The sequence below is a fragment of the Agelaius phoeniceus genome, chromosome 4 (genome assembly GCF_051311805.1).
Source record: "Agelaius phoeniceus isolate bAgePho1 chromosome 4, bAgePho1.hap1, whole genome shotgun sequence".
NCBI classification, from domain to species: Eukaryota; Metazoa; Chordata; class Aves; order Passeriformes; family Icteridae; genus Agelaius; species Agelaius phoeniceus.
The window spans coordinates 50,868,237-50,893,825 of NC_135268.1; the positions used below are offsets into that span (position 1 = coordinate 50,868,237).

The following is a 25,589-nucleotide window of genomic DNA, read 5'->3' on the forward strand; positions in this document are numbered from 1 at the left end:
TCATCTGGTTGCTGTGACAGCCTCTTGACAAAGCCATACAAGAAAAAGACAACACTTCTGATATGCACAACTAGCACTGTGCACTGCCACACGTGCATTGGTCTGTGGGGCCAGTGAACACTGATCAGGATGTATTGCATGGAGGCCACCAAGTGCTGATGTTCCAGCATCAATTGTGGGCACGTGTGATATCCCAGAAGCCAACAGAACACAAAGCTCCACAGGGTTAGAAATGCTTAGGGTTAATACATACCTCCTCTTTTCTTGCCAGAGTTCACTTTCCTTGCTTTTCAGAGGTGACATAGTGTCCTGCTCCCAGAGCAGCTTTTTCTGCTTTGGAATTTCTTTTTGCTTGCCTTCCACTGGACAGCTGTTCAAATCAGTTGAGTTCTAGAAGACAGATGAAGAAGGAACAAGGAGCCCCCCTTGAATTTGTCATTGGTGCACACATGGGAAAAGTACAGGCTGCTCCTAGAAACATTGTGTTGACACACCTTATTATCAAAAAGAACATCTCACATTTATATAGTAGAGCCACTTGACCGTGATAAGGCTCACTTTGCATTTAATTAAGACTTTAGCTGAAACAACAACTGGTTGGACTAAACTGAGCATGAAATAATTTAGGTACCAATTATGGTGCTAAGGATGGCAAATCAAAACTTCCCATTACATAATCTTTGGCAGAAATCCTTGAATTATTTTGAGAGTCTAGACAGTCTCCAATTGGACTTGTGAGGACTGTGAATGACCTCAGCTTGTTGTCACTGCCTAGGAACAAAGCATTACTCACATGCACTGGGCATCCTCAGAGGCAGCACTAGTACAACTTCCAAAGTGCTACAGGAGTGGTTCATACCTGACTTGTGGAGCTTGAAGAAGCAATGGCATGAGATCCTTTGCTTCTGGGTGCAGGCAGTGCCCTGACTGTGGCATAAGCAGCTCCACCAAGGAAGTGACTGCTACACAGTCATGTGGAAAATTGGCCATGGCTGAGGCCTTTGCACAGGGATGAGTGAGAACAGGGGGGCAGGAAGAGTGAGAGGAGAATCAATTGATACAGTACTCCTAATCCTGAAATTCAATGGAAAAAGGCAGATGACTGGGTGCTGGTGCCTTAGGCAAGAGGAAATTACATCTGTGAATCCCAAATTTACTTGACTGTGATTTCACCTGGGGTGTCATTCTCTGATCTCTGCAAACACTAACTTAATCAGATGCTAGATGCATTAAATTAAACATTTTTTGCTGCATGAGTGAAACATAGAGACTAAACATTCCTCTATTTGTTTCGCTGCTTTCTAGGGGGGATGATGGGAGAGAAAAGGAGGAAAACTGGGAAGGTAGGATTCAGTCTCATCTGAGATATATACAAAGCACTATTTTACACTCAAGATTTTGTATTCAGGGAAGCCACTTAAGATTTTGTTGGCTTTGGAAGATAATTAAAATTCCACAGCACTGTTTAAGGGACAGAGCATCTGCAGACAGAAAGTATCATTCTCTGCTCTAGTTAAAAATGGGATGGTAGCAGTTTGCTTGGGAATACAGTTACTCAGTGAAAATCTGTAAGCTACAGCACTCTGAGGCATCACCAGTTAGAGATGGGACCCAGGGAATACCCTTACTCTTACTGCTCCCAGACTTTGATGGCTTTTAACAAAGGATTAAACTTTGAACTAAAGATGGATTACTCTTCATTGCCTTACTACTCCATGAGAAACTCACCACTGTCTTGTTTCCTTCAGTGGTAGAGGAAGAAGAGGAGAGGAGCTCAGCAGAATTTGAAGAAACAATGAATGGAACTACAGTATCCTCAATTATCTTTCGTTCCTGAAGAAAGAGGATCAGGAGAGAGTGGGGGTTAAAAATACAGAATCTAAACTGTGAGCTTATGAAACACATAAGAAAAATAAGATTTGGCTATGTACAAAATTTAGAAGGCTAGATAAGGACTTGTGGTACCAAGAATAATGGTAATACCTCAATTTTTAATTTGCTTTGAGGTTTTGCACTTCCATTCCTTTTACCACTGAGATGGAATTTCCAAAACAGGAAAGAATATTTCACTTGCATGGAACTACTGTTTTGCAGAGCACAAGTATATTAAGTTTTATATAAAAGACCACAAGTATGTCTCTCAAGCACAGATGAGAAACCATCCATTTACATAATGCATAGACAAACTTATAAACCTTTTCCAGTTTCCTTCAATAATGACCTACATACAACAGAAGAAAACCATTATATTCTAGATTGTTAATATTCCACAACTGCAACCTTTGGATATCTCCTGTGGATTTGTTTGTTTTTTTTTTTTTTAAGGACAGTTACAAAATTCCTCCATGATCAAACCCAAGGCAGACAACAATTTCACCTGGAGTTTCACTAAGTCTAGGCACCAAGTATATGCCAAAATACACAGGGCTCTGGCCCTGCAGGGAAGTCTGAGCGTGCCCAGGCACAGCTGTACTGACTCACCCAGACTTGCACAGCAATTAGACACCTCCACCTATGCAGAGGTGCTGAGGATATCTGTCCAAATATTTAAATATTTTTCCTCAACATCTATGGCAGTGTTTAAGAGAAACAATCCTCCTCAGAATTCAGCCTTGAAGAGGATTTTCATTAATTAATCTAGGTATGGGATGATTTTTTTTTGTTGTTTTTGCAACCTCCTCCTTTGAGCCTTATACCTCCTCATAGTATCTACGCTCCTCCTCTTCAACTTCTCTCTGGGCCTTTTCCCATTCCTCTTTCAGCTTGTACTGCTCCTTCTGATACTTCTCCTGTACATGGACACAAATGCAGGTAAAATCAGAGCACTCAGTATTAAGAGCAAATTCTGTAGTATCCCCACAGTAAAAATGAATTTGCTAAGAGTAGTTTAATCAGAAATAGGATTAAATAAAAGGATAAAAGGATATTAAGGATAAAAGGATAAAAATTGGAAACATCCATGGGTGTCAAAAATAATAGTTTCTTTTTCACTTTGCCCATTTTTTTCTAGGACTTACATTTAATACCTTCAAACTCCAAGGACCTTTTGACACATTAGAAGTAGTTTAATTTCTTAGAATTCTAAAAACCTTTGGTTGGAAATTAAGTTTATGCTCAAAAATATTAATAATTTCTTGTTCATCTTACTGTATTAAGTTTCAAAAATGTTTCACAGACCCCAAAACACTGAGACAATGGTTGTATATTAAAAACTTCAGCAAAGTAGCATATAAATAAGCAGGTTTTGCAGATACCAGGACTAATTTAAGAGATATGCCATTAACTCTAATTTAAGAGATATGCCAATACAATTTAATGAATGATGAATAACTATGCAAGTTTAAGAGATAAAGAGTGTGCAAAGCTTTGAAGAGAAAAAGATTATAATTAGCTAAATAGCTTATTTTCTTCCTTGAAGGCATGATTTCTTAAGAATTGTTTTCACAGAGTTTTGTGCAAAAAATTATCTCAAAGAGGTGTTTAAAATTGTTTGCCAGAGCTGGTTTGAATATGGAGAGGAATGGTGCCTTCCACTTCTCTCTTACACCAGTTCCAACGTCTGTTCATATTGGTAACCACATCTGCCTATTTCAGAAAATAAGCATTTACTATTGAGAGTGTACCCCCATGTGCCAGAAAAATTATTATGAGAATTTTACACTATTTTAAGAGGTGCAAAATTAGATGATCTCAAGAAATCATAGAGATACACAAGTCCTACTTAAAGGATTATAAGACCCCATTTTATTATCCTCCCTCCTCGGACAGTTTGCTCTTCTGTTACATGCAACAAAGACGTGATTTCTTTGGGATCAAAGCTAGTCACAGTTTCAAAAGACACTCCTGACTGACTGGGAGATTCAGGTTCTCATGTCCACTGCATTTCTTCCCACTAGGACACAAACCTAGAACTTTTAGAGTTTACTGTACCACTAGGCAAATCTAATGGTTGTTTTGAAGATATTTCCCTCTCTTACAAAACCCCCTCAAACCCAAGTCCTTTCATGTCCAAATTTAGCTTGGTATTTTCCAAGAAGAACCTGTGAACAAAGCAGAATCCTATGAAAAGTTATTAAGACCATAATTTTAAAGAAGAGTTAAAGAAGAGGCATCAGGGTTAGGAAATTGTAAGTCTTGACAAAAAGGCTCCAAATAATTACAAGTTTTGCAGTCTATGTTCAGCATAATTTAAATATAATTGAGGACCAACACATTCAGTTTAATTGTGCACTGGATTGCAAGACCAAGTCCTTTTGGTCTTTCCATGAAGTGGGTAAGGGAAACATGAGAGTGCCTAAACCACATGGAACGTTTGTGTGTGTGTGTGTGTGTGTGCACTCATTTATCACTCAACTGCCACAGAATTTGCTCAAGCATCCACAGAGGATGTGGAAAACACAAAATGCTCAACTTTTGTCCAAAGGGACAATTCAACAGCTGAACTACACAGTGGAAGACACACAGTTTCTTCCCTACCTGAAGCAAGCGTTCTTGCTCATGCTGCCACCTTTCCTGGCGCTTGCGCTCTTCTTCTGGATCCCAGGACCAGAAATTGAAACGCTTACGTGAAGGAAAACCAAGCTATTAGACTGTGACACTGCACTTCACATGGCTACCAGAGAAAACTGCACTGGGCCTGATTAAACCCTGCCAATGATGTGACAGTGCAAAATTGGCAACTAGATAAGGGTTCTCTTAGTTAGCAGACAATATTCTTAGCTTCAGTGACACTTGAGATTGCCCATTAGTAGCACATGATAAAGGAATTGTTTGGTTTGCAAAGAAAGTCTTGGGAAACTTCAACTGAAGGGGGGAAAAAGGTCTTAAAGAAAGCTCTAAGCATCACTGAACAGAGTCACCTCCAGGGACTCAAATTTAAAGAACATATATATTTTGCTTCTCTATAATCTTCTTTACAACATGAAAAGTAATTTTAGGTTGCAAAAAATATTCTCTCTCATTTTATGTGTGCCAGCACAACAGCCTATAGCCTTGCTTTGAATTTTTATTCATAATTTAATAAATCCTCAGGCTTCACTAATGATCCTATCACATGATATGTTTAAAATCTTTATAATCAAGAGCAACTTTAGATACTTCCTGGCATATCCCTTTCCACTACAAATAGTATTTGAATCTCATAGGAAGAGATTATTTCTATTTCTATATGACAAACAGAATGTGAATGTTTGCCATTCAGAATGCTACTTCAGAGTAGCATTTTTGGTGTGTTGGGTTTTTTTGTTTCATTGAGGAAACAGCAGAATTGTGAAGTCCTTTCATTTCTATGCATTAAAATACAATGGATAATTTAGAATTACATCTTATTTAGAGATTCTGAAGCTTTAGTGGCTCCAGCAACCAAATACTGTATAGCTAACGCCAGATAAGAGAAGAATGCATGAATTCCAGATTCAGACAATGTCTTGATTTGGGTTGTACTTTTCTTCTTACATGTCCATGAGAAAAAGTTCTCATTCTGATTTAGGGATGTTACAAGAGAGTTTGCATAAAAAATAATTTCTGCTAAACACAAATCACTAAACCAAATAATAATGCAAAAAAGGTACTCACATTTGATTTATCACCAGTATCAGAATCAGCTATTAAAAAAAACAGAACAAGGAAAGATTAAATTTAGCATAGCAAAATTTCCTCAGCCTGTGAATAAATCTACATTATATCTGTATGTTAGTTTCCTATTTACTCCCACAACCAAATGCAAGGACTAATTGCAAGCAAATAAATCAGAAAACCAGATTATACCCATCACCAACAAAACTACTTTTTATCTGGGTTTAAAGGAGCACAATAACTAATATCAGGTTCTACTCTACCACTAGCTAATGCCATCTACTTCTGGCCACAGATGTTAGCAGTGTTCAGACACCGAGTCTTACCTACCTTGATCTACTTTTCCCTTCATGATTCAGTGTAAGGAAGGAAAAAGTACAGCAATGCTAAAAGGATGGAACTACACTACTCAAGAGCCACAGTTACGAAGAGAACCATTGCCATTTTCTATCCAAATGTCTTTGAAAATTAGACTGATTAAAAGAAATTAAGACAAAGGTATTTATAGGCAAGGGATTTCTTTTGGGTGCCTGAAGCCAGAGCATCGCAACAATGTGCAACCCAACAGCTCTTTGTCAACTGTGCAGCAGGGATAGATATTTTCTACGAAAGCAAGAGGTAGAACAAGTGATGACGAGCTTTCAGCCCAGCCCCGTGTCTGAAGACACCTGTGGCTGGAGAACAGAAGGGCTGGAGCTGCTCCCAGCGCCGCGTTTACCTGACTGCGAGAAAAACTGCGAGCGCCGCCAGTGGTTGCGGACCCTAAGCGGAACCAGGGCCCCGCGGGGCAGCTCTGCAGGCGAGGGCACGGAGACAAAACAGAAACAGCGTGGTGAAAAGGTGAGGACAGACTCTCAGACCTGAGCCACCTTGGCCACGAGAGGGATTTGTCTGCAGTTGCCTTGGTCCACGGCAGCTACTTTACCATGGACCTGAAGATCACACGGACTGTGGGTATTTAAATACGACTTTTGCAACATGGCACCTGAACTCACGTGAGAGCTCAAGCACACTGATGCAAGGGCAGCACCCTTTTGAGCCTTTGCATGGCGCTTGCATTCATTCCTATTGTGGATACAGGTTTTAATGCATTTTGTGAGCCTTCCAGAGCTCTATATGCTGTGAACACTAGAGTGCAGCCAAGTGTTTCAGCACCAGTCAGAAAACTGACAAGGCAAGAGACCTACAACCTTTTATGTGCTATTTGGTTTGATTTGCTTAACATAACATGATATTGGTCTCAAAGTCTGCTTGGGTAGTACTTACCCACTAGAAACATGTGAGAATTCCATTCCTTTTCAGACAATCATAGAGTGGTTTGGGTTGGAATGAACTTAAAGATCATCTAGTTTCAATTCCCCCTGTTATGGGGCTGGGACAGTTTCCACTGGATCAGATTGCTCAAAGCTTCATCCAGACTACCTTTGAAGGCTTCCAACTTCTCTGTGCAACTCATCATAAAGAATTTCTTCCTAATACCTAATCTAAATCTACCCTCTTTCAGGTTAAAGTTTTTATTCCTTGTCCTATCATTACATGGCTTTGCAAAAAGTCCCTCTTCAGTTTTTTCAAAGTGAATCACCTTCAGTAGTTTTAACCTTGAAAACATTAGGCTAATCAATATATTACCTATAGATTAACAATCTAGGAAGTTCTTATGGGGAAAAAAACCTCAGTTGATTTTTCTCTTTTTCTTCCACAATACCTACACATATGCATATTTAAAATAAATATAAAATCAAACTACTAAACATTATCAGTCTTAAGCAAAAATTTGTCATGAAGGCAAGGAAAAAGGTTCTGCATTGCAAGAACTTGTGTTGGGCAGTGGTGAAATTCAAGGATGTAGTCAGATATGTGTATTTTTCATCTATGAAGAGGGGCTCCACAAGGGCAGCTGAGTGCAAAATTTATCTCCATAAAATTTTATTGTGAGATAAAGCCAATTGTTAAGTCATTATCATCTGTGAGCAGCAGTATGTAATACTCATTGACATAATACAGCTTTTAGTGCTAGGCCAGGTAAATGCAAGATAGAGATCTCCCTCTGCTGTGTCAAATTTCTGCTGTTGTATTTAAGAGGAATAGCCAGAAGAATCCTTTTCATCACAGAAGCCACACTACCAATATCAGTCAATGAAAGTAGAAAATTACTGTTTTAGCTCCAAAACCAAAACAGGGTAGTTTCCAAGTCATGGATTAGGCACCTCTCCCTGAACACCACATGCCCATATTCAGCTGCTGTCTGGCTGAGTTTTCCAAATGCTTTTTGCTCACCTTGTAGACCAGAGTTATGGAGAGTAACTTGGCTGGTTTCAGGCAGTTTCTTTAAAAATGGCAGCACTAGACTCCCCTTTTCTTCCAGGGCTTTTGCTTTAGTCACCTGTTCAGACATTTGGGAGCAGAAAACAGCATTAAAAAAGCAACAGGTTCAATCAAAGGTCAGCTCAAACCCTTTCTACTTATTTTCTGAAACAACATTATCAAAGATGAAGCCTCTATCTCCAGAATGACAACAGGGAGTTGCAGTATTGAAGTCCTGTAAGTAGCTGGTAGCTGTTTCCTATTGATATTCCCACTGCCCTGCACATCAGTCCTTGAACACCATCTGACTAACCAATACCTAACTTACCTGGAAGAGCAGCTTGGTCACAGCTGCTTGCTACCTTTGCCACCACGGGCACCTGTTCAGCACTTCAAGAGGACTAAGAGGATGAGCTCCACTGTCTGCACCACCTGGATACTCTGCCCTCCCAACAGGTGGGGAACTGGGGTTTGTAAGTTAAGTTCTCATTTCCAGTCCCATCAGTTAACAGGTTCAAACACTACAAGCAGACACTGGAGTTCCTTTTGAGGGGGAGCTCTGATGACCACATGATTTGGCAGCTGAAGCCATCTGTCACGGTCATGTTTTGAATGAACTTGTGAAGTGACATTTTATGGAGAAAAATACCAATTTGCACAATAAGCATTTCTGTCTAAGATATTTTTCTTTCTTTTTTCTTTTTTTTCCCACTCCCTCTTTTTCTTGCCTGTACATACCTCCTGCATAGGAGGGAGCTCTGCTTCCTTCTGCTGCTCCATTTCAGCTTTCTTCACATCTTTCTTGCTTGAAGAAGTTTCCTCTGAAGAGACAGGACTGGGAAGAAATTCTAGTCTCTTCACAACAGGGCTGGAACAAGCTGCAGTTGACTTGAATTGCTTTTGATCTAAACCAAATCCACACATATAAGAGATAATGTTGCAAGGTTAAGATACTTTTTCAAATAAAACATGCCTATTTCTTACAATCCAGTTTCTTACTGGATGTACTGTGAGCCCATTTACTGGATGTTTTGAAAAAAATAAACTTTTTTCTTCAACACGGGAAAAATTAAACCCTCAGAGAAGACAAGACTGAAAGAATGAAATTCACCTATCAAAATTTATGTGCTTACACTTGACTTGATCCCTTCATGGTCAACAAAAACAGAAAGTCCTTGGGAAAGAGTCACACAAACTTTTATTTCAGGCCCTCCTCTGGTTGAGATGAGCTGTAACCCACAATGGGCATACTGAGCTAAGATTTATTGACTGAAGTTATGTGATGAATCCTACCCTAAGATGTTACAGAGATAAGTAGCTATATGACATGGTGTCACTGGCAGCACTGGAGGATATTTCAGCTTGCCTATTTTCACTAAACCTACCACTTCCACTGACAATCAGTTAACCATCAGACAACAATCAAACTGCTAACAGGCAGCCTTGGACTGGAATAACTTAATTGTCATCTAATTCTTAAAGAAACCCAGCAAGTTGATGCTGGTTTCCTGGAGAAGAGCCTAGAAGCCCACAGGTGTACAGCTGTGACAGGTGAACTGCTGAGAGCTGATACCACCACTGGAAGCAGAGCAGCCACCAGCACCTCAGGCACTGAAAAAGCACCCAGACATCTCTCCAACCTCCTCAAGGAGAAACTTCAGATCCTGTCCCCTTTCCAACCACAGCAGCACTGGCAGCTTCTGAATACCTCTTTGACAGGCTGGGAGAGTAAGCTAAGAAAGAGATGCAGCTCACAACTCCACTAAGAACATGGACACAGCAGAGACAAGAGCTGCTGCTGCCAAGGCAGATGCACCCTCCTCTGGAGCTGTTCCCCCACCATTAGAGGCAGAGGGGCCACAGCATGGAAGTGTTTGGCTTGTACTGAACAGCAGAGGAGGTTGGTTACAAGAAGTTCACACAGTTTGGACCCCATCCATTCCTCCAAAGCAGACATTAATGAAAACTCCATGTTACTTTATAATTTTGATTTTTGCAATGCTATGTCAGTTTTCCTTCAGACAATATTAAAATTTGCTGTCAGTACTTAAGGTTTAGCATTTCTGACAGCTGGGGAGATGATGGCTTTGTGATTTGTAGACAGCACCAGCTCATCACTGTTGACTTTTAGAGGAGAATTTGGTCATTTCATTACAAGATTGCACCTTCTACATTACCTGCCAGATGCAATTCAAATTTGTTAAACGATGTACTTTGGCATCTAGGAGCCAAAGTAATTAAGGCAGCTAATGAGCCCTTGCTAACAGCCCATGTGCTTCTAATCTTTGGGGAATGGTACCTCACTGATGTTTGAGGGCAAAGCTCAATTGTTTAAGTCACATTTATCCCCAACAAATAGGAGCATTATTTTTACATACCAAGTGCAGCCAAAGATCTCATTTAAACACCTACTAGACATAGTACTTTTTACTTACCCATACCAATCTACACTTTAATAGACATATTTAAAAAAATGACCAACAAAAAAATACCATGAACTTAGTATAATAGTATACAACAAATAAAGTGCCTACTCAAAGACAATGTTTTACGCTTTCGAGGAAAACAGCTTAAAATTCTACCAGCAAATTCCTTTCCTCAGATTAGGAATCATGCATAAAGGCTTTAAGGCAGAAAATTAGAGGTCTGCACAATACTGCCCATTTAAAGCCCCTATGGGGACTGAAGTGCCCCTTCTTACTCTTTCTCCCCATTCCTTAATGTCTTGGGGGAAAAAATGTGTCTAACAGAAACTATTACTGACTGGTATCTTCTGCCCTTGTTGCTTTCTGGCTACAGCATGCTGTGGCACTGGTTTTTCAGGTGCACAGATGGCCAAGTGGACAACTCAGGTGTATAACTTCAACCACAGAATGACAGAACAGCCCAGACTGGAAAGGACCTCAACAGACCATCTAGTCCCAGCTTTTGTGGGAAAGGGAGCCTAGAGGAGATTCCTTAGCACCCTGTTCAGCTGCACCTGAAAAAAACCTCCTGTCACAGGGGCTCTAACACATCCCTTGGGAGGCTGCTACAGTGAATGACTGTTCTGACAGCACACAATTTCATTTTGTGTCAAGACTACTGACATTTGCAGCATTTTCTAATGAGCCCTGTTGGTGCTGCTGGTGATCCTCCTAGCAGATTCCTGCCAAAAGGTGGGCTTCAACCTGGGCCCATAAGTGAGGAAGGGCAAGGGCAAGGTGAGGACAGCAGCACACCCACCTGGGGACAGGGGTGAGGACAGCAGCACACCCACCTGGGGACAGGCACCCACCTGGGGATGGGCACTCCGGGGAGGCAGGTGTCACACTGCTGGGGCTGGGCTCGGCTTGCAGGCTGTCAGCTCCATCCAGTTCCACTGGGGAGGCCTGGAGACAGGAACACAGCATGGAGTGAATACAGTGGAAATAAAAGTATGTGCCTGTACATCAAGGCAGTGCTTGCTGCTCCTTTGTAGTGTGTTTGAACCACACAGTGGAACACACCATCAGTGTGGAGCTCAGCAGGGCGCTGGGGAGAATGTTTCAGAGCAATATGTGCCCATTCTGGTATTGAATGGCTGTGCTTTAATCTCCTTTTCAAGTCCCTCATCATCAGCCATTAATGTGGTTGGTTTGGAATAGCTCCTACAAGCTTTTAAAACTGTAGGATATCTTGGATTGTGTTAGCTGGAGATAAGCACACATTTCACCCCTAGCTTCCCTTTCCAGAATAACACACAAATGTATGCATTAGTGAACAGATAGCACATACTAGGGTTTGGAAAGTGGCAAAGTAATGAAATACTTCCTTTATTTCACGGTTGTCTAAACAATCTGTTATCTGAAGGGAAAAGCCAGAGTTTGTATTAAAGGTAATGAAATACTTGAAACACTATTAAGAGAGGACTGAAAAAATATGGTGAGACCATATCAAGCCAATAATTCAAATGCCTTTGAAAAGCAAGCTTCCTGATCTGGACAGGGCTGTTGCAGAGTTAAAACTGCACCTCAAAACAAGGGTAACACTTCAGCTGATCTATTCAGCAGCTTCCACCATATGTCTGCTTTTCCAGGCAAATCAAGAAAAATCTGCAGCAGAGCTATCAGCCACTGCCAATGGCTTGTGCTTCTAATGCATCCAAGACCTAGAAAATGGCACATTCAATGGAGAAAAATAAAAAATGCAGACTAATTTTTGAAATAAAAAGTAACATATTTCAGAAGTAGCCTATTGTATACTCTCTTTCCTGTCCTCCTCCCACTCCTCCATCTTCTTAACAGCTGCAAAGGAGGAAATCTGATCAAGTTTCCTCTTTTCTGCAGGCAGGAATCAACCCTCACCTTATATATGGATCCTGTTTCCTACCCCTGCAGGCCCTCATGAGCCTATGGCCCCTTATCTGAACATGCCCCATGAAAAACAGGCCTGGGCTCTCACAGGTCCATAATTGGAGACATCTGCTGGCAATGCCAACAGGATGTCAACACCTGTGGACACGCCACAAAGCTCCAGGGAACTTTACTGCTGGCAAAGCTTGTGAATCCCTGCCTCATCTCCTCTCTGGAGGGAGACATGCTCTCAAGAGGGGCAGGAACAGGTCTAGGAAGATGCCCTGCAAGAAAAAGGTGCATCTGGTGTGGGGCCATGGCCAGGGCCAGTGACCCAGGCAAGCCCAGCAGGCAGCCAGCAGTGCTGGGAACAAGGGAAGGGTCCTGCAGCTCAAGGGCTGTGCTGCCACCTCTCAGCACAACAGGCACCAGATCACAGCCACGACTCTCTCGAGGAGGCAGCGCCGGCTGGGGCTGGCTGGCTGCCATCCTCATCACTGCCACCACCTTCCAGGCACCCTCACCTCTGCCACCCTCAGCCTCTGCCCCAGGCAAGACATGGAGACACATCTCCCACCTGCCTAAAAGCAGTTCTTGAACTGGACGAGGCAGAAAGTGAAACAGAGTCTCCAAAAAGGTAACATGGAAAGTTTCAGGACTTCCTACCGTGTCCACCTGTGAATGCATCTATACCAAGAGTGAGGAAAGCACAGACCTCTCCCTCCATGTCTCACATACTCCCAGGTCACTGGAAATGAGGCACAGGCTAAAACAGCCCCAGAGAAATGCTCCAAAGACTGCAAGTGCTGTGCCCAGAGGTTTATCTCTTGCCGCTTAGTTGCTCATTCCTGTCATATAACCCACCTCTCTATCCCCCAGTTCTTCTGCATGCCAGCCTGGTGCGTCACTGAGAGTTTTCATCGCAAAAGACCCAGCAGAATTCTACTGCAACTAAAGAAAATTTCCTCTTCAGCCTCAGTTCTGGCTCCTGATTCAACAGTGGCCAGGGGAGAAGCTACAGGAAATCCTTGCCAACCTTGCTTAAAGCAGAAATAAGTATTTCTTTTCTGTATGAGGACAGGCTAGCCAGATAGGTTGTGCCATCTCTGGACTCAGAAGTTTTCAAGATTTGAATGATCAAGCCCTTAGCAACCTGTTCTGATCTCACATCCGTTTTGAGCAGCAGGTTCAGTTAGAGACCTACAACCTGAATTACTATGTCATTCTACAACCTACAAAACTCTGTTAAACCTAAACAAATAGCTATTATTGAGAGCTCAGGATTTGCCCTAAACAAGGTAGTTTTCACATGGAAAAGCAAGAGGCTCCACACTCACTGCTCCAAACCATAAGCCTCCCAAAGAAATTGTTGTAGATTTCAATTATTGGTATTTAGATTGATAATATTTTTGGCAAAACAATGGAATTCACCCTTCACTCTCAAAAAGGAGCTGTTCAGATTGAAAAAAAATAAAATAAATAAATACATTCATCTTTAATTTCAACTTCAGAGGCTTTAAAGCTATAAACTGTCATATTCCCAGAGCCAATACAAAAAGTGTTAAACTACGAAAAAAGCCAATTACTGATGTCAGCTGATGCTGAAGAAAGAGCACAGCCACAATGGCATCTCAGAGGGGCTAAAATTCACTGTTGCTCAGGGAATGCTCAGTGATGCATGATGCACAGACACGATGCCCCCGTGTCACCTCTGGGTCTGGAGTTACCTCGGGAACCCAGCCATGGTGCTGGTGCTGTTGTGCAGCTGTCCCACACAAACACAATAACTAACCCTGCCCATAACCTATATCCAGGAGGTTGAACGAGGTACAGACATAAATGTTATTTATAGAAAAAAAGAGCTACTACTTGCTGCAGGAAAACTGACTTTCCAATGGCATGCTGCAGAAGTTCTGTTCCTGCTCACGAGACTTGACTTTTTCTCCTCCCTCTGCTGAGCAATTAAATAGTGGTGACATACAGCTAAAAATATAAAACTGATTAATAACTAATTTATAAAAAAATTAAGTCAACTTCACTGGGGAACTCTCTTATTTCCACTAAATTTAATTCTATTTATAACACCAAATTAATGTAGTATTATCTAGTATTTTATCCACAGGCATATGATATACTTAAGAAAATTCTTGTGCTGATACAATTGGTAAAATCTCTTTTTTACCACAGACTATCATGCTTCACATTTCATAAATATTTGTAATGAAATGATGATGTTATCACAGAACACAAAAAATAGGTGTACAAACATTTCATTACACCTAGGAGGACTGTATTTTGACTAAAGACTCAGTAACCTAGTGAGTGACATTTCTGAGGTGCTTCAGTTGTGTGTGGAGCTCTCATGCCTTGGGATGAAGGACTGATGCAGCCTCTCAGCACCCTTCTGTCATTTGTGTTTGTGTGGGCAGAGATCTCTTTCTGCAGGGCAACAGAGCCATTCCAAACACAGGCTCTGCTGAGGTGCCTGGGGGAAGGTCACACAACACCACCACAGGCAATGAAGCCTTCAAGAGGAGTAAGGAAAACCTCAGTGCGTGGGGGCTCTGATTATCTCTGCCCACACATCAGCCTGGTGTCGAGACAGTCCTATTAAAACTTCCATATCCTGAAGAAGGCTGTCTACTTGAATCTACTTGGATGAGTGTTTTTATTACCCCATGCATCTGGATGGAGTTAAAGTAAGCTTCCCCAATTACGACTTAGCCTTAATTCATGATGGAAAGTTAAATACTGTGATGGCAGCTGTGGTTATGAGCACATCAGTACAGAGGACAAAGCAACACCTGTGTTCTGCTAAACAAAATATCCATTTAACAAAGACACAAGCACAAGCATATAGTGTTACCAAACACCTATTAGGCATGAAAATTAATTAGTTCAGTTTGTGAGAGACAGGATTTTAATCACATGAACTAGGGTATCAGTCCAAGTATTTCTTTGATTAAGATTATACAAGCCAGAAATGGCCATGTTGGCTACTGCTGTGGCAGAACTTTACACCCTTAATAAAACCCTAAAAATACAATAACCAGAAATACCTAGCACACAAAGTATCACAACTTCTACAAGAATACAAACTCCAAAGGAAGTTACAGTAGAACTTTATTAATTCTTCTTGTAAATTAAATCGAAACATAGCTCAGTTAACACTGCTTGCACACAAAATCATGTGAAATATTGTTATTGTATTTTATATGAAAGCGTGACAAAACAAGCTGTCTAGAACCAGTGAGAATGCAGAGATATTAGACAGAATCAGGTTAAAACTACAATTGAAATCCTGTAAAACCATTCAGGAATGAAATTGGTTGCAACATCAATAGCCACATGTAGAAATTGTCTGATAAATCACAAAACTTCTGTGATTCGAATTCTACACATATTACGACTTCAAAAGTTTCATACAAAGATTTCCTCATCAAAATTAATGTTGGCAGCTGATGTGAGTGGTAATGATGGCACAACCTTGGGCTGCCACAGCTTAGTTTCTTGCATGCTATGCCAGATATAGTACTACAGCCAAAACACTGCTTCAGCAGGTTATGTCATCTGCCAGCTACATAATGCTATATTCAGGCCAGCTATTTACAACAAAAGATCAGGGTAATCAGTAACCGACAGAGAAGTCTTGAAAATGTTGCAAGAAAGTGTGAAGTATTCCTGATAGTCATTAGAGCTATTACTGTTCAATTGGGGTGTAAAATTAGCTTCTTTCACTTCTGACAGACAGTGAAAAGTACATGGCTGTCTGAAGGACAGGAGACAGGCAGGTTACGCTCATAACCAAATGCTGAGCAGAATTCCCTTCTAGCTGCTTTGATGCTTTGCTGCTTGCACTTCTCATCCTACACCTTTTTCCCTTCAGGTAGTCCAGCCCTCCATGCATCTTTTCATGTGTGGTTCAAGGCAAAGCTGTCAATCTGGAACAGACAGGCTTACTCTACGAGTGTATCTCATAATGAATCAAAGAACAAAGACTTGTCTTACCGGATACGTGCAAACCAGGATTTCAGCCCTGCTCTCCTGTAGCTTGGCCAACAATCCTCAACCACAAGAAAGCTTATACTTTAATCTCAGTTCAATCAGTGAATTTTTCAACATGAAGCAGAGTGTTACTTGGATATAGAAAACAAGTGCATTTCGTGCCAAACATGCAGTGAGTAGAAATGGACAAGTTTAAGCTAGCTGCAGAAAAATTAAAAGAAAGCTGTCTCTCCCCACAACCACCACCACCACCACCACTTCACCCTGATCTTTTTTAGGTTGCTGCCTATATTTATTTTTTTGGTTGATCAGAGCAAAGTTATAGTTAGAGCTATAGGAAGCCAATAATTTCTATGTGCTTGCATAAAGATTGGTTAAAATAAATTGATGTTACTTACTTACTGAAAAATTAATTCCCCTACACTAAAATCTGCACAAACACCATTCTAAAACAAAATATTTACTTTGCCAATTTTTGATTCAAAGAGCTAGCGGATACAACTTCTCAGCACTCATAGTGCCCACCACTATTCTTTAAAATGTGAAGAAAACACAGCCTAAATGGCTGACAGGTAGGACCAGGATGAGGAGATCATTTTCACATTATTGCTGGTATTGCCACTGATTGATCAGTCTTTGGGCCTGTGCCCCAGTTTTTCCAACTGCATTGAGAGGTATAGATATGCTTTACCTACCACCCCTCTTAGCACCACATTGCTCCACAAACACCAGTGGGATATCTTCCTCCTGTTTGTAGGTCAAGTTTATCCTTTTTTAGACTTTAATCATAGGCAAAATTTCATTAGCTACTTTAAGCAAAGGTCTCTTGTAAAATCACTTATACACTACCTATACTTTACCTAATACTCTACCTATACTTTAGAGATGTAAGTACATTTTTTGATAATATTTTTCTTTACTGTCCTGCCCACCTGCTGCAGGTTTTTGCATCTCATTTCATAGTAGATTCAGGCAGGATGTACACGTTCCCCAGTTAGTCTCTGGTTATGAACATTATTTGATTCACATATAGATGGGCTCCTTCTCAAAAAGACAACTGACACTGAGGTCTCACTCAGAGGAAATGATCTCTGCACTTCCCTAGCTCCCCAAAAGCCTCAATAGTGTTAGTGTTTTAAGTGGTGGACCTTAAATAAACTTCAGGCCAAAAGCACTGTTGGAGTACAGTTGCACTGCATCTTCCCCTGTTGCAGACAATGCCTGAGGGCAGCCAGACAGATGCAAACTGGGACTACAGAAGGGACTTCAAAGGGAAGCCTGCCAGGCTGAGAGAAGACAGAACTAGTCCCTTTGACAAATGAACTGAAACAGCAGGGGAGCAGCCCTACAAGGGATGGAGGAGGAGGAGGAAGGGGAATGTAAAGAACAGGAAGAGGATCAGAAGGAGAGGACAGGAGTGTCATAGGTAAGGTGTATATGAAAAGAAATATATATTTCACAAAAGAGACTTGGAGTAAAAAATGAATGAATAAAACACAAAACCAACCCAAATCTACAAACAACTAGAGGGGAAAAAAACAAACCTCTGACTCATCATTTCTTAACAGAACTATTGCTTGTGAATCTTATTCAAAGCCTGGGAAGGACATAGCTAACAAGAACTGAATCAATAAAATATACAAATAAACACAGTGTAGGCAAGTTTAAAAATGGCTTTGAAAATATGCTTAATTTGAAGCGGTTTTCTCAAGGCAAAAGAGCTTCAGTAATTTCTTCCACTCTAAACAGCTCTTCTTCATCTCAGCTGCTTTTCTACGCCTGTTTCTGTCATTTTCTCTTCCTCTTCTGGAATGTCAGAAGGGTTAAGCATCAGAGAAAACCTACAGCCCTGTCTTCTCCTTATGGGAGGTGACACTGGAGGCTTTCAGAAGGTTTTCTTACTTCTAAGAATGTGTAGCTTGGAAGTTCCATCCCTGGAGCAAACATCAAACCTCTTTTCCCCTTCTGGAATGCTGACAGTGACAGCTAGATGCAGTATCCTACTGATCAAGAGGTCTCGTTTTACAGGGAGTGGAACAAGCCCAGAAGGATCTTATCTTTCCTAATCTGGATTCCAGGAGGAGTTATATCCTTCAGAGAGCAGTTTAGCCTTTCAGGGTCTGCAGATGAGGCTGACATGGTTGTGTTAGCTGTCCAAAGTCCAAAGTAAAATAAGTACAGGGAGAAGGCTGAGTGAAGTGAGTCCAGTGCAGCTGCCCAGTCCTTGCAGATAAGGCCCCAGACCAATCACATCCATATCAAGGTGTCTATAGCAGTGCTTGTCTGTGTCCCAAGACCCACAGTGGAGAAGCCATACATCAGTACCATGTCCCCATCTCTGTAAACTTGTATCTAAGCCCTTTCCATCAACAAACCAAGGCTCTCCTGTATGCTTAATAGCTAAGTTGCTACCCATGCCTTAGGCTGAGGCATGGAGACCTGTAAAATTAAAAAGAAGCATCTGGGTAAAGAGAAGTAAACATCCAGAATAAACAGAACCTGAAATCTTATTTTAGGCTGGCAAATTCCCTTCCAGCCACAGGCAGATTTCCTTGTCTTCTCTCTTATCACATTCAGTGCATTCCACCTGTCTTCCCACAGAAGATCCTCCTCAAAGCAGTCTGCTCTCCTTCCTCTGTCCCTGACATGCTTAATACACATACCTTTGCTGAAAGCTGAAGTGCCAGGAGTAATTACAATGATTTGCACTACCCAGTCACATTGCTGATAGAATTGTGAGGCTAGTGATATAAAATTTGTAGTTACAGCATGGTCACTCTATCACTAGCACCATTTTGGTGCACACTCATTCTCTCTTGTAGGCTTCATCATTAAGTGCATTCAAGCTGACGAACCAGGAATTATTCTGTAAATGTCAAGAGTCACAAGGAATCTGAGGAGTCAAACTCTTCTGCTGCCTTTGCTGGTAAGACCACAAGAGCTAAGAATTGGAAGGAGAAACCAGACACAGAAAAATTTGTATTCAGCTGGCCATATCATCCTCAAAGCTGTAGAAAGGGGAGGATGATAGGACATCAAAAGATACAACCACACTCAAGAACTAACAGTGACTTCTGCTGCTGAGTTTCCTCATAACTCTAACTATGCCTGAAAATCCTTAAAAAGGAGACTTTAATAATTTCACTTCACTGCTTTTCAGATTGTCATTGAGCTTCTAATCTCCAGCAAGCTGAGGTTCTTCTCTATTCTCAAACACTCCCATTACCTGCTCTCCTGTATCAGATGCAATGCTTACCTGTCTTTTCCATCACAGCCAAACTGTTGTGACAGGAACAGCCTCAGTCCTGCCCTCCCCTCCCCTGCAAATCACTCACTTTTGACTCAATACCAGCTCCCTCGACAGAATTAAATCTGTGCTCATGGCACACTTCAGTTCCCATCATTGCTGCAGGCTCCATGATTTGGTTGTCCATAGCTAGAGACTGGCATTAGGCAGGGGAGTAAAACACAAACCCTTTCTCATGAATGAGCCATCATGCCCCAGGACAGATCCCCGCCTGCTCCCTGTTATCTATCTGCCCAATGCTTGGATGAAATCTGAGATGAAAGAAAAAATTATCATACTCCAACTCTCACCACATCTCCAATTCTCTTTGTTGTTACACAGGAAAGAAATTGTGAGAATTCCCTCTGCTGTCACTTGCTTGCAGCCCTTTTACATGGTCTCTTTGCAATCCTCTCCTTATTTCTCATTTTGTTTTTACTATCTACTTTTATTACAGTTTTGTAGCATCTAGATGCCTGCTGAGATATGCTCTAGTTTTACTCCTGCCTTTTTCTCTGGGGAAGAGGGGGAGAGAAAGATGAAAAGGTAAAATTAATTTGTTTCTCTGATAAGACAGTCAAGAAGCATGTTGGCCCCTCTGAGCATTTCAATAGCTTATCCCCTTTTCTAATGTTTCTGAGAGAGGAATGAAAACCAAATGTTCAGAACTGCCAGCACATCCACATCCTCTTTTCAAAACTGAAAACTGAGACTAATTATAATGGCTCACACAGTCCAATTATGTTGCTGATCTAATCAGCTTACATTAGGAGAAGCGCTGAATAAACCTGCACAACGGCTGGGACACTGAAACAATTTCTCCCTGGCCCAGCACATTTAAAGCATGCTTATCAGCTGCATGGCATCTGGAAAATAAAGCCCAAAACAACAACAAAAATGAAAAAGACAAAAGAAAAAAACCTCCAAAATCCCTCCCCCCAGTGGCTGCAAAAAGTTTTTTTAATTTTACCCTCCTATTTCTCTACCCACATACAAAAGGAAGAAGCCTTTAATTTACAAAGGACTTGGGGTTTCGTTTATAGTTTTTTCCTGGTCTGGGCACACCCTTCTGCAATAAGGCAAACAGAGGCACTTGGGTATCATTAGTTAGTGATTAAATACATCATGAGACAGAAAATTGGCACAGAAAGTAAGGCTGGTTTGTTCGTGTTGGTCTTACTGTTGGCTCTTTGTGCACACTCTGAGTGGCAGGCCTCTGTAAACTGAGCTCAACACTTGGGGGGTCCTTCTTCAACTCTTCCGGGGGCTTGTCCCCTCTGGCTACTCCATCAAATTTCACAGATCTGGTTGGTGAAGGAGTAAATATTACTGTTGTACATTCTTTATCCTTTTCTTCCGTGCCGTTGACATTTTCTCCATTCATGCTGACTTTTCCATCTACCTGCAAAATACAGTTAAATAAATATGCTGAGACAAGTAGCATTCCAAGGAATTTAGGAAATTAGGAGTTCAACATGATACTACAATCATTAACACAGTCTGTGTTATCAGTGAGGGATGAAGCCAAGCACATATTTCATTCAACAGGCCAAAACAGAAGAAAACCCTGTGACCCTAGAGAGTTCATAAACAAAACACAGGCACAAGGAAATAATTTTTCTGGATTTCCTGGTTTCCCACATTCCGTTCTCCCTGTAACATACAGACACCCTTTGTGGGCATCACAGATCAAAGGATGTCTAAAAAAATCAATATTTATGTTACATTTAGACCAAATCTGCTGGGTTTTACATTGCCTTATGCAAGAGCTAAGCAGGTTCTCCAGGACTAATTATGCTGATGAACTGCTTATGTACCTCAATGACCTCACCACCAGTATTAGCAGTCTGTACTTTTTTGAAGCACTGTCATGTGAACTTTGAAGGGACAGGAGCAGCAGAGTTCATCTACTTGTTTCTTTATTATTCCTAATAGGGAATCAAGGCACCAGCAAATAAAACTGGCCATTCCACCCTCTCCATAAGGCAATCAAATACATAGGTGCTTTCCCAAAAAATTACTTTAGGCAACCTACTTGAAAAGGAGAGTATGGAAACAGTTTAACTACCTTTTTCTCAGGGCCAAGCTAGCTCCTTGGTGGCCATATATTCCCACTAAGGAACCTTTAAGCAAAGAAGAAAGTACAAAATATGATTTGGCTTCTTCCTCTGAATTGATACAACTTCTTGGCACTTTTACACTGGGATTTCTGAATGGAGTTGGCATGTAAAGACTCCCTTCAATTTGAAGGGCTCTTTGTAGAAGCATACAAGAGAAGTCTTGCTACAGAGAACTCACTGCCCTTCACCTTAAGAGGCCCCGGGTAGAGAGAGACCAGGAGAGAACCATGTCTCAGTACCACCACATTGCTCCTGCCAGGCCACAGCACAGATGTTTACAGGCTTGTCAGCAGGCATGAGGAGTAAGGAGGGCTTTGCTACTCTGTGCACAGAGATCCTTCCTTACTTACTGAGTGAACAGCTTGGATACCTCAAGAGTGGCACTCCAACTTAGAATATATCATCAGTAGCAGGCTGAGGGCAAACTCCTTCCACTGATTTCTTGTACACGTGCATCCAGAGGCTTGTTCTTTATGAGCATGATCAACTAAGAGGCCATCTCTGAGGTGCTAGGCATCCTTAGCTCTGCCAGATGTGCAGGAAGGTGGAGGCAGTTAGCCCTTGCACAATCAGCTCCACCACCTGTTTCACTCCTTCTGAGTGTTTTTCAGATGAAAATGTTCCCTCCCTTTCTACACTGACATCATCCATTTAACGCAGTACCACTCTTTGGGTTTATTTCCAAACACAAGTGTGAGCAGGATCTGAGCCCCAAGTCTTCTGGGTCTGTGTGCTGGATGATCTACTAGAGAGGCAGGTTATGAAACATCTCAAAAATAAAAAGTCCAGGAAAACACTGGCAGGCTGCACCATCCATTTCAGTCTCTGTTTAGACTAAGACATTTCTCTATTTATGTTAAGGAGGAAAACCAAACGTTCGGATGAACAGAACAGATGCCCTGGCTGAAGAGTTAAACAAACATACTCCTTTCCTTCTGATCTGGAGGAAGTCAACACATTGTCACCAGAACCAAGAATCATTGACTGGCTGGTGTTTCAAGGGAAAATAATGCTACAACTTACATGTGCTAGGGAATAATTCCTACTGAGACAAATCACATTTTTTCACATCATGTGAACGAGATTCAAACAGATTTTTTGTGGTGGCTCATGAGGCGTAGGAGCCTTCATGAGTTAGTTTCTTCTCGCATATGTGAATTATATATGCAATAACATTATGGTGATACACACACATATCTGGTCCCCTGATGAAAAAAGTGGCAAGGATCAGAAAAAAACCAAAGATCCATGATTCACTGATATCTAAAAAGTAAACTCAGGGCATACCAACCAGGGTATAGGAGAAACAGGAATTTTATCAGTTTCTTATTTCAACTAGGAAGCATGGTGGGGTGTGGTTTCCACAAGAGCTGGGACAGACTTCAATAAATTATACATCACAGCATACTTTTTTCACTAGCTACAAAGAGCTGACTTATTTTTTAGAAAGTAAACAGCCTGAATATACATGGTAGCATGCTACTGGGATATCAACAGGGCTTCAGGGACCTTTGAATGCCACTTGCAAAGTATGAGCAACAGCAGACAGAAGGGAACCCAAATTCTATGAGCAATGGCAGACAGAAGGGAACCCAAACTCTATAGACTGGGGGCACCCATGCCAATAGGCTTCACACTGTTCACAACATGACTACTATGAGACTTGGGCAAGCTCCAGTTTTGGTACAGGCTGTGAACAGCAGGTGTTTTCAAGCTTGACTTATTCTGGTCTGTCCTTTTTAATATAACCCAGTTCTTTGCTTTTTCCATCATTGGTTCAGTATCTTACTCTCATTCTCCACAACCACCCAGTCAAAAGATAGACTCCTCAGATTTCATATTCTGGCTTCAGAATATTGTTTCCTATTCTTCTCCCACAAATCATAGGTGACTTATTCCAGCAGCCCTGCTTTCATCCAAGTTCTCTTACTTCTTTTACTCCCATAGTCTTTGCATGGTTCTTGAGATCCAATGGAGCCACTCTCCCTCTCTCACCATCAATCTCTAGTTACTCTGCTACCCCAGAATCAACCTGCTTCACTGAACCTCCATGCACAACCTAGATCCTCTCTTTATGCCTGTGAAGCTGATTTCCCCATTCATCCTTGGTGAGAAGCATGTTTAAGACAGAGCATATCTTTGGGCAAGCTGGCTCTTGGCTCTGAAGGAGTAGGCACACACTTGTTTGGGTATGTCAAAAATCAGACCCCTGACACAAAAGTCAGTTCAGGTCTTGCTTCAAAAATCAGGGCCTGCACACTCTCTGCACCTTCCATTTTGTTCAAAACCAAAAAACATGACCATATACTCTTTTCTAAAAACTTTCTGAGGAAACACCTTGCTTTTGTCTTAAATTCCCCCTTTCCCCAAACAAATTTAGCCTGAGTTAAAATGACCAGTGCAAATATTTCAGTCTGAAGAGGTCAAGATTCTAAGAAGACTGGTAAACATGAAGAAACCACTAAACCAGAAGCAGCACAGAGCATGAAGCTGAATTTTATAATATCAGAAGGGTGCCACCATTTTCTACATAATTGCATTAAATATTTATATGTTCGGATGACTCAATCAAGACCTCTTTTCCTCCTGGTTGACTTTGGGGCACATGATGCATCCTACCTTGAAGTTCTTTAAAACTTCCTGTGTATTTTTGGGTTGTGAATAAGGCTTGGGTGTCAGCATAGGCACAGCCTTGGAGACACTTTTGCTGGGAGATGTGCGTCCTGTTGAACTGCTGGGCTCTAGTTCAGTGGTGGGAACAATGGTTGCTTCAATTGTGGCAGTGAATTTTGGAGCAGGAAGTGACTGTTGCCTTAAATATCTCAGAGGATTTGGGTCTTTCAGTGGGGAATTTGGTTCCACTGAATGGCTTCTTTCTAGAATTTTTGGCATCTGCAAACGCTCGAGGACAGCTTCACTGATAGTGAATCTTTCAGTGTACTGCTGGAGGATGCTCTCAGCCTCCTCCTGCGTCTTCGCATTCTTGTATGCCTCATGAAGCTCCCGCTCCCTTCTCTCTCTGCAAGGAAGACAACACAAGAGAAACCATCACATTAACATTGGAAATCACAGCCATTTCCTCTGCTCCATCAACATCCTCCCCTCTCCCTCACTCAGGCCGGCAGGCATGGCTGCCCACAGTTACCTATCACCTGTGGAGCACACAGCATTTTCAGACATGCCACTACACTCCAGTAAAACAACGTACTTCTCCTCCACGATTTCTCGGTAGGTTTTGATGCTTTTTCTGCGCTCATTCGTTCCCTCTCCAGCCAATAACCTCTCCATTTTCTTTCTCTCAGCTTCCTTTTTAATCAAATCCTGTGAAGCACTCCTTCGACGACTCTTCCACCGAGCCAGATCCTGTGAGAGAAGGAAAGCACCTGAATGCAGAGTTGCAAATAGATAAAAAGTGGCCACAAGTAACAATGAACCCAGCCAGCCGGTAGCAATACTTGTTCTTGCCTGTGGAATAGGCTCCCATCACCTGCAGGCAGCATTGTTTATTTCAATGACAAAAGGAGATCATAAATGAAGATGTTGCCTGAATTTTCTGCTGATAGCAGGATACAGTAAAGATTTCATTGCTTCACTGCTTACCTTGCTTTTGGCAAGAAATTTGGCCTAAAAGGACCAGTCAGGACACTTATTTTCACTTGGCCAACACTAGGGACAAAATCCAATTCTCCAGGAAAATTAAGTAAAAAAATTATGTTTGGTGAAGAATTTTAATAATCAGACATATGGGAAGCAAGAGTTCATTAAAGGAATGGATGTTGTTTCACCATGAGCTACAGCTGCACTGTCTGCCTTGGAGAGCTTATAGTTCCAACTTTGCCCATGCTTAAGCTACATGCAAATATGGTTGACCCATGATGTTGGGTTTTTTGGTAGAAAAATCCAGTGCAGCATCCAAATTTAAATTCTTCATCATGGCCACCCTGCATTACTCTGGATCCAGATGTGAGCAAGAGAGATTAGGGATTG

The 25,589-nt window shown here is 41.5% G+C and overlaps 1 protein-coding gene across 1 annotated transcript in view; it reads right to left on the bottom strand.

Annotated features, from left to right (window-relative positions):
• Positions 1-25,589, bottom strand: part of LIMCH1 (LIM and calponin homology domains 1) — a 175,217-nt gene that overhangs the window by 12,990 nt on the left and 136,638 nt on the right. The window contains exons 18-29 of the mRNA XM_077177579.1: positions 24,811-24,965; positions 24,222-24,621; positions 20,663-20,884; positions 11,156-11,249; positions 8,617-8,783; positions 7,852-7,957; positions 6,293-6,367; positions 5,575-5,603; positions 4,477-4,560; positions 2,697-2,789; positions 1,729-1,833; positions 254-390 (exon numbers count right to left, since the gene is read on the bottom strand). Of these exons, the coding sequence (XP_077033694.1) occupies positions 254-390; positions 1,729-1,833; positions 2,697-2,789; positions 4,477-4,560; positions 5,575-5,603; positions 6,293-6,367; positions 7,852-7,957; positions 8,617-8,783; positions 11,156-11,249; positions 20,663-20,884; positions 24,222-24,621; positions 24,811-24,965 (1,667 nt within the window). The remainder of the gene's footprint in view (positions 1-253; positions 391-1,728; positions 1,834-2,696; positions 2,790-4,476; positions 4,561-5,574; positions 5,604-6,292; positions 6,368-7,851; positions 7,958-8,616; positions 8,784-11,155; positions 11,250-20,662; positions 20,885-24,221; positions 24,622-24,810; positions 24,966-25,589) is intronic.